At 42.2% G+C, this 13,948-nt stretch overlaps 1 protein-coding gene across 7 annotated transcripts in view; it reads right to left on the bottom strand.

Annotated features, from left to right (window-relative positions):
* Positions 1–13,948, bottom strand: part of cpeb3 (cytoplasmic polyadenylation element binding protein 3) — a 39,003-nt gene that overhangs the window by 7,343 nt on the left and 17,712 nt on the right. For 5 of the 7 annotated variants that reach the window (XM_030747797.1, XM_030747796.1, XM_030747795.1 and 2 more), the window contains 4 exons: positions 13,767–13,823; positions 10,632–10,655; positions 8,976–9,143; positions 7,402–7,491 (listed from right to left, as the gene is read on the bottom strand). In XM_030747797.1, the coding sequence (XP_030603657.1) occupies positions 7,402–7,491; positions 8,976–9,143; positions 10,632–10,655; positions 13,767–13,823 (339 nt within the window). The remainder of the gene's footprint in view (positions 1–7,401; positions 7,492–8,975; positions 9,144–10,631; positions 10,656–13,766; positions 13,824–13,948) is intronic. The other 2 variants (XM_030747798.1, XM_030747800.1) reach the window with 1 other exon arrangement.

Raw genomic sequence — 13,948 nt, 5'->3', positions numbered from 1 at the left:
GCAAAGAGGAATGTGCAACTGTCATGTTTTAACATTCCATAGAGGAGCTGCTACAGTTAAGCGGAAAAGAGAGAGGGAAAAATAAAAAAAGGCCTGACTCGGCAGACCCGGTAAACTATGGCATGTAGATACATCTGAGTGTGTGTATTAGGGAAGGGGAGGGGCAGGGAAATAAAAGCAAGGCAAGAAAGAAAAAGGCAGCGAGTCTCAAAGGTAGAATAGAAAAAAGCAGGTGCGTAAGCAGATGAGTGTTAATCCTTTAGGAGGCCTCAGAGCTGCTTCCCTGAGAGAGGGTTTTTGTCTGACTGTGACGGTACGTGAGACATGTGCCCTGATGCATGTGACATGTCGCCCGTCACAGTGATGTGACACTGTTCTCCCTTCAGCATTGATGACTACTGTGTCTTCCTGACATCTGCAGTGGCAGAAAACACTGCAGCAGGGTATGAAGCTTCAGCATTATGATCTGATGACTTTGAAGAGCACGAAAACCATGAATGTGCACAAAATGGTAAAGAACCCAAAAGCAGCATTTCGCAGAAGCCACCAAACACAAAACCTAACTCTATTAGAACTTAAACCGATGAGTGGATGGGCAGGAAATGTGTCCCTAAATGCAGAGGACAGAACAAAAATGGTTACTGCCACTTCAAACAGGAATAGCAACAACAGACTCAAGACAAAAGCAATCTTTCCCTGAACCCCACACTCAGGATCTGCAATAGACACATTCTTCTAATAGTACTGTCAGCAGGTCTACCACTTTCGAGGTGAAAAATATTTGTACTGCGAAAACTTGCGTGTGTTTAAGTATTCATCTCTTACTTTGCAGAGCTACCTTTTGAAGCAGTTACACTTGGGGCATGTCTCTTTGAGTTTAACACATCTGGCCACTGGGATTTTTGCCCATTCTTCAAGGCAAAACAGCTCCAGCTCTTTCAAGTCAGATGAGTTGTACTGGTGTAAAGCAATATCTTCAAGTCATGCCACAGATTCTCAATTGCGCCAAGGTCTAAGCTTTCACTTTAAACCACTCCAGTGCAGCATTGGAGTTACGTTTAAGGCCACTGTCCTGCTGAAAGAGGACACTCTGGCAGCCTCTCTGGTGGACTGAAACCAGTAAAGTTCTGCTTTAGTCTTGTCTGATCAGAGAACTTCTTCCAAACTGCTTAGGGAGTCTGCCACTTGCTGTTAAGTGAATTCCAAATGTGTTTTAAGCACTGATTCTTTCTGGCAACTTTTCCATAAAGACCTGCTCTGTGGAATGTACAGCTTAAAGCTGACCTATGGAGAGGTACTCCCTTCTCCGCTGTGGATCTTTGCAGCTCCTTCAGTATTACCTTTGGTGTCTACATTGAATCTCTAATTAACACCTTTCTCTCTTGCTCTATGAATTTTGTAAGACAGTATTCTGCTGTCAGGTTTTGAGTGGTGACATATTTCGAGATGCCATATAAGAGATTCTGTCGGGGGTGGGTGGGATGTTTAACCTTTGGAATATTTGTTTTAGAGCCCAACTCTGATGTATACTATTCCATAAGTTTGTCCTAAATGATGGGTGTGGGGATGGAGACTTTCCCAAGGCATTTTGTTCACTGTGCATAAAAATCCTTGAAAATTAGATTTGTATTATGATCATGTGTCAGTTGGATCAATATCAGATTTTGCCAACACAGCAGCAATAAACAATATTAAGTATCTGTATGCATCTAGCATTAAAGCAACCAACTGATCTCTGTCTTTCTGTAACCGGTCCTTTCAGAGCTAACTCCTATCCGGACCACATGCAGGAAATGCACAATCAGACATGACATAAAGAGGATTTCTGTGCATCATCATCTTCCTCCACGTGCCTCGTCCGCACCCGACATAAGACCCCCTGTCTCTGGGTTGCAGGCTTACATAAAGAGGGTTTGTCACTGGGAGAAATCATGTGGTTTAGCGCTGACATCCCCCCTTGGAGAAGAAGAAAAAACAAAAAACAACTGCAGACTTGCACAAGGAAAAAAAAAGGCATGAAAAGGCAGAGCTAGCCAGCAGCTCATACAGTCTGAAGGAGGGAACAACGTGTTCCATGACCCAGGGCAGAAGAGAGAGGCAGAGAGGGAGAAGGAGGAGGGGGAGAAAAGCGAGAGAGAGGAAAAACAAAAAAAAAAATGTGAGAAAAGGTAGGAAGAGAAGGAGAGAGGCAGTATGAATGACTGCCATACAAATGGAGAGTTTGAAAACAGCAGAGATGGTCGAGGCAGACGGAAAGCTCCCGTTTTAATGTGCCGTGTTAGGAACTTATAGAGCTGATGCAAAAGGCCTAAAAGTGAGACAGTACTGCAACCAAGATGTGAACTCCCGTTACATCATTCACACCTGTTGGAAAGAAAAATCTGTCAGCAAACTTCCTGCTTATAAAAACTAAACAAAACTGCAAATTCAAGAAAATTCACAAACGTTTAGAGTCCCTAAAGCAGACTTCTCTGGTTGGATAGTTTCACTGGAGAAAGAGCCTCATAATTTCATGCATCACGATCAAAATAATAATTCAACCACTGTGTATAGTACAGGAATTGTGGCTTTTCGCTAATACACATGAATACTTTCAGCCTCTTGTTAAAGCTGCCTGCACAGATTCCACTGGCCACTCCGTCCCCTCTGACGCTCCAGCATCTGAATGGTGCTGAGGATTTCTCTCGGTTTCCAGCATCCTTGCGCAGTGCAGAGGCTTATGCCGCGGGAGGAGAGCATAGATCTGCAGTGGCTCGTGCCTGAGATTTATAGGGCTTTGCTGCTGAGCTCTCAGCACTGTCTAGCGAGCAGGGGGAATATGTACACCAGCAGCATTTTTCCTCCTATAGAGCACTGTTAACAGACAAACGAAAGGCAGTACGTCTCGCAGGGTGCACACACAAACCAATGACCTCATGCGGGACTGATTCTTTCCTGCAGAGGAGGCCAGCTGTTTGACTCATGTGGAGAGAAAGTGTCACGTCAACGGCGACCGGATGACATTTCGAATCAAATAAAATGAAAGCCATGAGCTGCTAGTTTGACATTTTGGGAGATTAGGTGGGAAGATTGATACCAACTTCATGTCTGTACAGTTAATATGAATAGCTCATATATAGAGTATACACAAAAAAGTGTGGTATCAGTCTTATGACCAAATTCTAATTTATTCTTTAACCATTTAATCTATACCATGTCAGAAAGGGCCAATAAATAGCTGGAACCTTCAGTAAAATCACTGCAGTCTAAGTGAATGCTGACATCGCCCTTTATTCTTGAGTTAACAACTCCATAATGAATGCTCTCTGAACTCGCTTCTACTTTATCTGCTTTTCTATCTTTGAATTTGATACTGTAGGCTCAGACATTAAGTAGTGCACCAACATCTTTCCACCGCTACATCAAAGTCATACAGTGCAATCCTATTCTACCCATTATCTCATCAATCCAAAGTTACGTTGACTTTGCTGAAATCCAATCCACGATGACTAGATAAGCTGAGCGAGCGTGGTCACAGTGTGCACCTCTCTGGCTTTAATAGTGACATTTAAATCCAGGCTTATCATTAATACTCCTGCAAACAGACCTGCCCAAAGGGCCCCCTGGTTGCAAACACACACTTGCTCTTGTCCAGACTTTAAAAGGCTGGATGAGAGCAAAGCACAGAAGAAACCAAACCTCCATGTATGCTATATGCCTCATGAGAGCCGGGTGAGTGAAAGAAACGTGCGGAAGGCTGTGACTCTGACACAAAATGTAAACAGACGGGCCGCTGACAGTAAAAGCAGAAGAAGAAGAGGGAGAGGAAGAGGAGGAGGAGGAGGGCTTGGCTGGATGGATGAAGGGGGACACAAACATCTGCTCTCCTAAAAACAAATAAGGGCCCCTGAGGCTTTGAAGCAATTGCAGAGTAGTCGGCGGTAGAGCAGGGGAGCGGTGAAATGAAGCATCGCTAATCATCTCAATTTGAAGAAGTCACTCATTGGATATAATCCCCACACGAGGGCGAGAAGATAAATCAAGGCCTGAGTATTGCAGCAGCACTGCAGCACTTCTCTGCTGCCATTATTTGAGCCTTTCTACATTCAGATAGAACAGGAAGAAAAAACATTTTGATTACTTATTTATTTCATTAAATTGTGACATTCAAACAAGTCTGGCACAAGGTAACTGCAGGACGTAAAGAGCAGAATGTTTGCAGCAGCTTCCAGTGCTCAGGCTATGTCATACAAACAACAACCATCCTCCTCCTCCTGCTGCTGCTGCTTTTATCCCCGGTCACAGACAGAAATAGCTCCCTAACATTTGAAGCTCATTGCCAACAATAGTGATGACAGTGTTTAGGCGACAGGAGAGGGTGTGAGCGACAGCCTCACAGTGACCAGATCTTACTGTCCCCCCCACCCCCCACCCTTCCAAAAACAGAGCAACAAACAGGGATGATCCATCTAGTCCATGAAACACACCACCAGTATAGCATAAAGCTGTATAGCTTGCACACTTAAGGCCATCAGAACGTGCTGTAAACAAAACATTTACCTGTTATCTATCTGAAACTGTTATATGGCAAATCTTTCTACACTGAGTGCAACATTAGTGCAGCATTAGGCTGTTAAAGATAGCTTAATGCTATAGTCACAAGTCACTAAATGTGTCCTTTGGAGCTAAGCATAGCATACAGTGAGAGCAACAGTAAAGCTGAAGTCCATGTAACCAAAACAATAAACTGAAAAGATGCTGCAACCCTCCATGGAACTAAAGGGATCTCCAGAATCAGGTCTTAATTTTATGAACTAAAACGACCTCTTTAACAAATTTACTATAAAAATATTCCCTTTTCCATATAAGTGTAGTAACATCCGGGGGGGGGGGGGGGGGGGGGGGGGGGTTATAATTCTTATTTTAGGGGCAAAGTCAACAACTGTTTTAAGCATTTTTGATCAGATTTGACTTCTGATTCTATACCTGCAGTTTATTTTATATTTTTTTTGGCCCCAGTGACCACAGAAACAAAAGTCAATTTACATAATAACAATAACTGCCCTAAAAAAGTGCCTGGGCCCTGTACTATGAAGCAAATTCAGCATACCCAGGGTATCTTTCCATTATCTGGATACACTTACCCCATCACTGGAAATGAGGTTAAGCAATCTCACAAAGCTGGTTATCAACTTGCTAGGAGAAACCCTGGGTTTCCCAATCTAGATTTCACATGCATGTTCACATGAAAGGGGGCGTTAGCAGCATCTGACCAATCACAAACAAGTGTACTGGGAGTAGAGCGGAATTCAAATGTAGGCTTAATCTACATCCAAATTTGATATAAAGTCTCCCAGTACGAATCGGTCCCCTGCTTTAGGATTATGTATAGAGCGATAAAAATGTTGTAACATTATTTACAGCCAACAGGGTAAAAATCAAGGAATAAAGTCGCACATAAGAATCCATCTTGCTTACTGATGTTCACCAGGGAATGATAACGACTTTAGATGCTACTGAAGAACTTCATACCTTCTATCCACACACAGATGGTCCAAGGGATCTTATAGGAATGGTGACATTGCTTTCCAGATAACTGATGGGTCAACAGGTGTTGATTCCATACCTGTTTATCTCTAATCTCAAACGCAACCTGCTCCGGAGCAGGTTCAGTCAACAGAATAAATTGCTATGGGGATCTACCCCAGTAAGAACTGAGCCACGTTTCAGTGCAGAAAACCCTGGATTAACCCTGAAGTTACCTGGAAAAGCCCAAATCCTGCTTAAGAGTACAGGCCTCTGGAGGTGTTGCTTGTCGAAAGACTTTGCTCTAACATGTTATAACATGTATCTGGATTTTTTTTTTACTCCCTAAAAACCTGTATCAGCCCAGTATCATTCAAACAACTGTGCATAAAAACTGATGATAGAATACTCATACTCCTTTCTCAGAGGTACCACGTGAAATACCATAAGTGTACTCGCAAAAGAGATATGAAATAAAGTATATAAAACAAGATTAAGAAATAGTTAAAAAGACATTTCTCACAAAGACCTAACAAAAAAAACCACCCACAATTACATAATTCACACACCCCTGTGCTGCAATTCATGGCCAAAGTGTCAAAAACATCAACTAGTTAAGAAGATATTAATGCAGAAGCCAATAATACACTCATAAAGCTCAGCTAGTACATGTTTGCCCTTACTCCAACCCTCGCCTTGCACCAAGAGAGTCTTACCCTGCCCCTAAATTCAGACTAAGCCACAATATGAGTCATCCCTAAACCAAAACACTTTCATAACTGTAGTCACATACTGCCGGCAGTTAAATGTGAAGCAAGGCGGAAAGTGACATCTATCTTCCATTCGGTCAAGCTTGGAAGGGCGTTTAACACGGAGAAAGGCTGATGACCTCTTGACGCCAATCCCACATTTGCAAATCACTCGTCGCACAGTGGAACACGCTCACACACACACACACACACACACACACACACACACACACACACACACACACACACACACACACACATGCATGTGTGCTCTTACTCTCACCCCCGGAGCTATTAGTGCTAAAATCTCTGTCGCCAGGCATGTGTCCAAGCTCCCTTGCCAGTTAATATGGAGAGTGTGATATAAACAGGATATTTTAACAGTTTCTCTTGGAGTTTTGGGAGTGGGGTTTAAAATTAGAGCAAGAGATGAATTCTACACAGATCACCACTCCTACATGTCTCCTCCCCTTACATGGCGGCATCCTAAGCTCATTCATTCCCCTAAAAGGATGCTGCATTTTTTCCCCTCTGGCTTTGGATATTAGTAGACCCGAGCCTATTCAAAATAATCCTCCAAGCTTAATAAAAAAAAAAAAAAAAAAAAAAAAGAGGGGATGTTGAAAAATGAGAGTGGGGAAAAAATTGGCAGAGATTTTTGCAGGTCCTCCAGATGCAGCGTATTACCATCTGCCTATGGAATGTCAGTTATTTCCAGCGCGTCTTTAATAGCTTCCCTAATATGACACACTGCAGCTCCCAGGCCAGAGGGAGTGATGTAGAGGCTTTGGGGAGGGAGGTGCTACTCTGATCACCTGCCAGAAAATAACACCCGAGAGTCTGTGCAGAAAGGAGAAAAACTTTCACACTCCTCAGGTACTCACTCAAGCAAACACTTCTGGGATTAAACTCTTGGTGGCCAGTTATAGAGTCATTACAACTGTATGTGTTTCTCTGTGAGGTGCCTAAAGGTGGTTGCTAATATAAACAGACACCTCCAAGGTTGCCCAGCATGAGCCAAGGATTCTGGGTAATATGACTCTTTGCAAAACTCCAACATGGTGATGCACCTGAGGTGATATTTATTGGTCTAGACTTTGATGTCTGATGGGAAAATAGAGATTATGGTATGAGAACCTGCTATTACCTTTAGGGGGGAAGTAGGATTTGCTCTCAGCTTTGTGGGGCCAGTCTACCACCAGGTGCCCATAGCGACGAAAACTGTTGGTAATTTCATCTGTGAAAACAAAGAAAAGCCAAGAAAAAAAAAAGAAAAATGAAGTTATAAGATTCTCTCATGGTTGTTCATGTAAAATGCATATAAGGGAGTGTATGCGGAGCCACACTCGGTGCTGAGACTTTCTATTTTTTGGCCTGTTCCCGCTGAGGTAGTCGCTACTGCATTAAACAGGAACACAAGCAGAGCACATCTAGTGTGCACTGGGTTGACTAGTGTTGTGGAAACTCATGAATTTTTCAGTCTGCTAAGGGCAAGTATTGTGCATTAATTCAGTAGCACATATGCTTGTTGACTGCGTGGACACAAAGTAAATATCCCAAATTTATGTTAGATTGTTTTCATGGATCACAGATGTTAAAACATAGTAATAATCATCATTAACAGAGAGACTCGGCACTAAAAGAGTCCTGATTAAAAATCTAAAGCAGATTTCCGATATGGTCAGGATTGCTGTTTCCCACCCCTTCCCCACATAATCAATAGGCAGCCACTGCGAAACATTAGGGCTTTGTGGTAGTGATGCATACACACAGCTGAGGTTCATGACAGTTTTTACTGGGTGGTGGCAGACATCTAGTTATTATTGTGATAAAGATAAAGGTAAGTGAACCTGTTGTTTTCCCTGGCTAACCATTATAGCTGCCCAGAGCCTTTAAAACCAAGATGGCTGCCAAGAGGCGAGAATTGTGTTAAACTTACTACGAAAGAAGCTAAACTACCTTCATTGTTTTTTAGCATTTGAGCTAGCATTTAATCCGTAAATAACATTTTCACTTTGACTTTGATAAATTGTAAAATTCTTTTTCTTTTTCTTATGACTCTTTGGGTCAAAATGTACAGCAAAGTCAGTTCTACATTTTACCCAAACTGCAGCTAAAATTCATATACTTAACAATTCCTTTCTACATGTCTGTAAAATATTACATTATTGGACATGAATTTATTCGCTTTCTCACAAAAATTAAGATGAAAAGAGTGACATATCCCTCGTGTACAATAAATGAGATGGTACGACTGGAAGCTAGTTAGCTCAGCTTAGCACAAATACTGGAAACAAAAGAAAGATTGTTAGTCATGCAGTTTCCAAACAAATGTTGTACATTATTTCCAGTCTCTGTGCTAAACTAGTTTAAAAAAATGCTTGCATTAGCTTAATATTTGCTAAGCCCATCATGTTTTTATCGTTCTAGGAAAAAAAGCAACAGAGCATTTTACAGTGTGTTTTGGTTAAAAGGTGTTTAAGTGTAACAGTCTCAACCTGTACAAAAAAAGCCAAGTCAAACTGCCCTTAGGCAAAGCTCACATACGTCAGTATAACTTTGAGTGGCAAACAGCCAAAAACACAGTCTGCAGTTTGGGAGACTTGGAAGTTTTAATGTTCTGCAGGGTGAAAAAAAAAAAAAAAAAAAAAAAAAAAGAGCCTGAACATGAGTGAATACCTTTATCCACATGTAAAGGAAAAAACATAATCCTTCCTCTACCTTCATCTATGTCAGGGGGAAGGCCTCCAACAAAGACCTTCCTGGAGTAGCGCTCCATCCTTTCTCCGTTCTGACCGCGGGTTGGCGAGTTCAGGCCTGGAGTCAAGGAGGGGTCACCGTGGCCATCGTCGAGGAAACCGTCTTCAAAGGGAAAAAGACAGGAACGGCCTGGCAAGAGAGGAAGGAAGAGGAAAAAAGGACACCAGGAAGACGGACGGGGATAACAGGGGAAGACAGAAAGGTACGAGAGAGTGTGAAATACAAAAAAGGGAGGGAGAGTGTGAGAGACAAAGAATTAATCACATGTGGTTATAGTAGCAGCAGCAATTTGGATATTGGAGATTACCATCGTAATTCTGACTAAGCTGTCTGCCGGCCGGTTTTCTTCCATCTCTTAATACGTCCATTCGGACTCTTATGTGATAAGGCTGTTATATAAACATGCAGATTTATATCTGAACTCTATCAGTATATTAGAAATGTAACAAAATTCCCCAATTCGTTTTGTTTGTGTGCTAGTCTGGTGCTAACTACAAGGCTAATTGTATCTTTCTGGAAATTTTGTCCAGCAGCATATGGACAACCATATTAATATTCGTCAACATCAGCATATGCTTGTTATCTCTAGATGTCCACATACATTTGGAAACTATGTTTCAAATAATGTTATTATAATGTTGTCTCTGGAGGTTGTTGGTGATTCCAGATCCTAATCATCACTACAATCTCTGCTTTGCTGGTCTTCAGACAAGATGCTGAACTGCAGCTCATAATGTGAACGGGTGGAGTTGGTACTGGTGCAATATTTTAGTGTAATTTTTTATTTTGGTGTTACTTAATGTGATATGAAAGTGTATTCTATTCAGGACCATTCCCAGCACTAAAGAATGCATTTTCAGTGTTTAATGTGCACTCATGTCTGTACGTAGGGAACAATTCCAAAGAAATTTTATTCAGGCATTATTCACTGCATGTCACCGGCTTCACCATGCTAATGCTATAACATATAATCTCTCAAGCCCTGTGCTGCAGTAACCTTACAAATTCCACACAGTAGCTTTCCTTTTTCCAGAAAAAAAAAAGAAGACATAATTAGTTAAAAAAAAACACATCAAATCAGAGATGAGCCCCGCTGAAAGCACCCATCTTTGCCATCAAGATGATTGGATTACTTCTGAGTCAGCATACTCTGTAAGGAAACTTTTAAAAATCAATTTTGGAAGCACTTCAGCCAAACACGCCGTGAGATTGAATGTTTGATTCGAATTGTAGGAAAGCAAGAACAGCTGTTACTTTTCTTTTAAAATTAGAAGGCATTTGAATACAACACCAATAATTTCACTATGGCTCATGTCATAAATATTACAGATGGAAATCTGACTCAGAAAAGAGAGAAAAGAAAATTATCAGACAGATTTTTTTTCCTCTCACCATCAAGCAAAACAAGATTCATACAGAGAGATTTGATGGACCCCTGCCCCTTCCTAATTAAATGCACAAGACTGGAAAACACTATGTCAAAATTAATATGATTTCATTCCATCACAGCACAGGTGAAAAGCAGAAAGTGACACCACACTAAGACCCCCCTCAGCCTCGGAGAGAGAACGCGGCCGGCATGGCAAGCAGAACCCCAGAGAAAATGCCACACGTTACCTCTTCTGCGGCCATAGCTCCGGGCTGCTTGTCAGTACAGTGGGGGAAGGACAGAAACACAAGGAGAGACAGAGGGTTGGGGCAGGAACAAGGATAGGGAAGAGATACAGAGACATGGGTTTTGTGAAAAAAGAAAAAAAAGAAAAAAGAAAACAAAAAAACAAACCAGGAGTATCTCTAAGGTAGCAGTGAAACCACAGATGGCCACACCTAAGCTTCAGCAATGGGATGGGAGTGATTATTACAGCCTGGCACCAGCCCTCAGTAAACCAGCTGCACCGGCCTTTGCAACAGACCGATGCTGCACAGCAGGGAGGGTGATAGGTGAGGTTTGGGCACGGAAATGGCTGAGATACTCAGCAGCATAATGCAATGCCCTAGAGCTGGCGATTGTAATCTTAGCTTAATAAACCTGCAATGGCATGAGTTCCTGCTAATCTTCTGTGAATATTCACAAATGAGGCCATAAAGTGGAGTGCATGCAGAACAGCAGGTAGAGCAGGTTAGTCATTATCATGGCCTTGGTAAAATATTAAAAGTTGTTCTTGAGTCCAGTAAGGCAGGCCAGGCGCAAGTGGAAACTTCCCACAGGATAAGAAGAGTGTATGGACGAGGCTGGCAGCCTTGGGGCTCTGAAAAGGATGACATACAGAGAAACAAGGGGGGCAGTGGAAAGCAGGCTGCAATGTCACAGCTGAATTTATCTAAATATACAGAGGTCAAAGTACAGTACTGGGACCTCTTGTGTCCCCCAGCTGCACACGTGCACCAGCTTTTAAATTGACCTCACTTATCTCGTTTTTTTTTGTTTGTTTTTTTTTTACATTTTAGTGCTCATTTTACTGCTATGAAATGACGAGCTGTAAAAATATAGATAATAGGACACAATACCTGAAATGTTTCTCACGTTTAGTCTTTTACAAACTGAAAAAGGTGTATGTAGCTTATAGTGACAGAAAAAAGCGAAAGTGATTATTAGAGTCAGAAGGGACGGTTATCCAGGATTTGTTCACTGACTAATAACCTGTCAATCACAAATGGTCGGCCCATGAGCAGGTGGCGTCCTTGGTTTCACAACCAAATCCATCCCTCGCTCATCACATCTGGTTTCAAAGCACCAAGATGGTGACCGCGAAAACACTGAGATTGAGGCCATAATGCAACTTCACTAATGGCTTGGACACACTAGAATATAAACAGGACGGCAACCTCTTAGTGACTAAGAAAAATCAAGTAGATCTAAGGACGAAGAGCTCCTAATTTTCCATAATACTGTTTATGAGGTCAAAAATGAACTTTCATGCTCCATGTAGCTAAAGCTTTAGATGCAATTTAAAAAAAAAAAAAAAAACTTGTTTCAGGACTTAATCTCTGTAAAGTTCCCACAAACATTTCCAATTTCAATCTGTGATTCAAACTGAAACCACAAAGTGAGCAAAATGTGGTGCAAATGCCAACAAACAGCAGGAGACCCTCCTGCCCCTCTAAACTCATCAGTCACAAAGCAGACCTCAAAAAACCAATATGGGCTTTGCATTGTGAGAGCCCCATTATCTGACTTGCCCCTCTGGCTTCTCTCAGGGAGCATATATTGTCTCTGAGCCTCTTCTCCCTTGCTATGTTTTCATTAAAAAAGATCTGGCTCTCCAATCCAAAAAAACCTGGGCAGTGTCTCTGCAGCTTTGCCCTCTCACTGTCTAGCCCTGGCAGAAACAAAGTCACCTAGCAACCGGGGCAAAATGAAGAAAACATTGTGCTGGGAAACCGTCAGATGCCTCTCTGCGAGAGAATACAGCCCAAGAGGGAGAGGAGGAAGGAGAAAAGTGAGGGGTTAAGAATAAGTACAAACTTCAAACTGTGTGGTGTCTGGGAGAGAGGGAAAATGCTTGACGGGAAACTGGGTGATTCCTCTGGGCATGATGAGCTTGATGTGTCCTGCTCTTTTTTGCTTCAAAGACACTTCTACTAATCTGTCAAGTGAATAACACCAATAAATCTCAAAGGAGAACCTATGGTCATCACTTTCCCATCTTTTCCTGTTCACTTCAAGTTCCAACACCATCCGCAGAAAGTGGAACCCTCGCAGGTTTTTACAGCCCGAAGCCTCAAAGCTAATGGGATGAAATGAAGGAGAAACACTGAGTAAAACTCTTTAAAGTTGAAACCAAAGCTTCCCCTGTCTGCACACATCACACGCTACGGCGGAGAGAGTCAGTTCTGACAGACGAGGAAGATATGGACAGATCTGTGCTCGCATGAGCGTTATTCCATGACACAACAGTTTAACATCAAGCCGAGGCACATTCTCCGAGGATACAGATGATGAAAAGATGAAACTGGGGAAGGAACATCAGTGTTGTCAAGATGTGACAGCAGAAACTGCTTAGCTGAGAAAGTTCCTGCTTTTTTTTTTTTTTTATTTTAGACATCTTCTCCCTTTGCCCATTTCTATACCCTGTAGGCTGACTGATTATGTCCAGAGAGGAAACTAGGGCTTCTCTGAGTTGGTCTGATCACCAGTCAGCAGAGGTATCCTTTATATTTTGCTGAGTTTGTGCACCCAAAAATAGAAAACATGATTACCCCTCAAAAGAAGTAGAGAACATGGTAAAGAAACATATCTGTAATAATCTGGGAAAATCTTGTCCCTGATCCCATCCAGAGACAAATAAAGACCATTTAGAAGGGCAAGACCTGAGCTGGAAAATTCAGCTTCACCCAAGTAGCAGCATATGAGCCAGAGAGCTGACTTTGCTCACTGGCTTGTCTCCTGTCACTGTTGGTCATCTGCTGACTGTTGGGACGCTGAGGGGGGGGATTCTAGCCTGGCATGTCGGAGTATTTTTGGATGCACTATTCACAGGTCAGTAAATAGCACTTCCTACAGTGGTAAGAGGTCTGTCTTAGGTTTATGGTGTCAGGGAATCCAGGGCTTAGTAAAGGGTGGGCAGGTGTACCCAGTGCATACTGTCAATGGCCCCTGTGGCTAGAGCATATGTTTATCATGGAGGCATCAAACACCATGCCTCCCATTGTTGGTTACTTTTGGAACACAGAGGACAAAAAGCAGTGGTGCCATTTATCTAGTAAACTAAAACAATTATGGTCAATTCCTAGAATGAAAATGGGACTTACTATTCAATGGCATTATGTGGTCTGCTCCAGGATGATGAAAGTTGAGGCCCATGCGTCCTGCCAAAGAAAAAAGCAAGCTTTTACAAAGAAGGGAAAACATGGAATTTGCTGATAAAAGTCAGCCTGTCCACAGACATTCGTTTTGATCTTCCAGTCTACTGAGTGCAATGGGAAAATGCCAG

The sequence above is a fragment of the Archocentrus centrarchus genome, chromosome 15 (assembly GCF_007364275.1).
Source record: "Archocentrus centrarchus isolate MPI-CPG fArcCen1 chromosome 15, fArcCen1, whole genome shotgun sequence".
Taxonomy (NCBI): domain Eukaryota; kingdom Metazoa; phylum Chordata; class Actinopteri; order Cichliformes; family Cichlidae; genus Archocentrus; species Archocentrus centrarchus.
The sequence above is the reverse complement of the archived record's forward strand: the minus strand, read 5'-3'. Positions and strand labels throughout refer to the sequence as shown.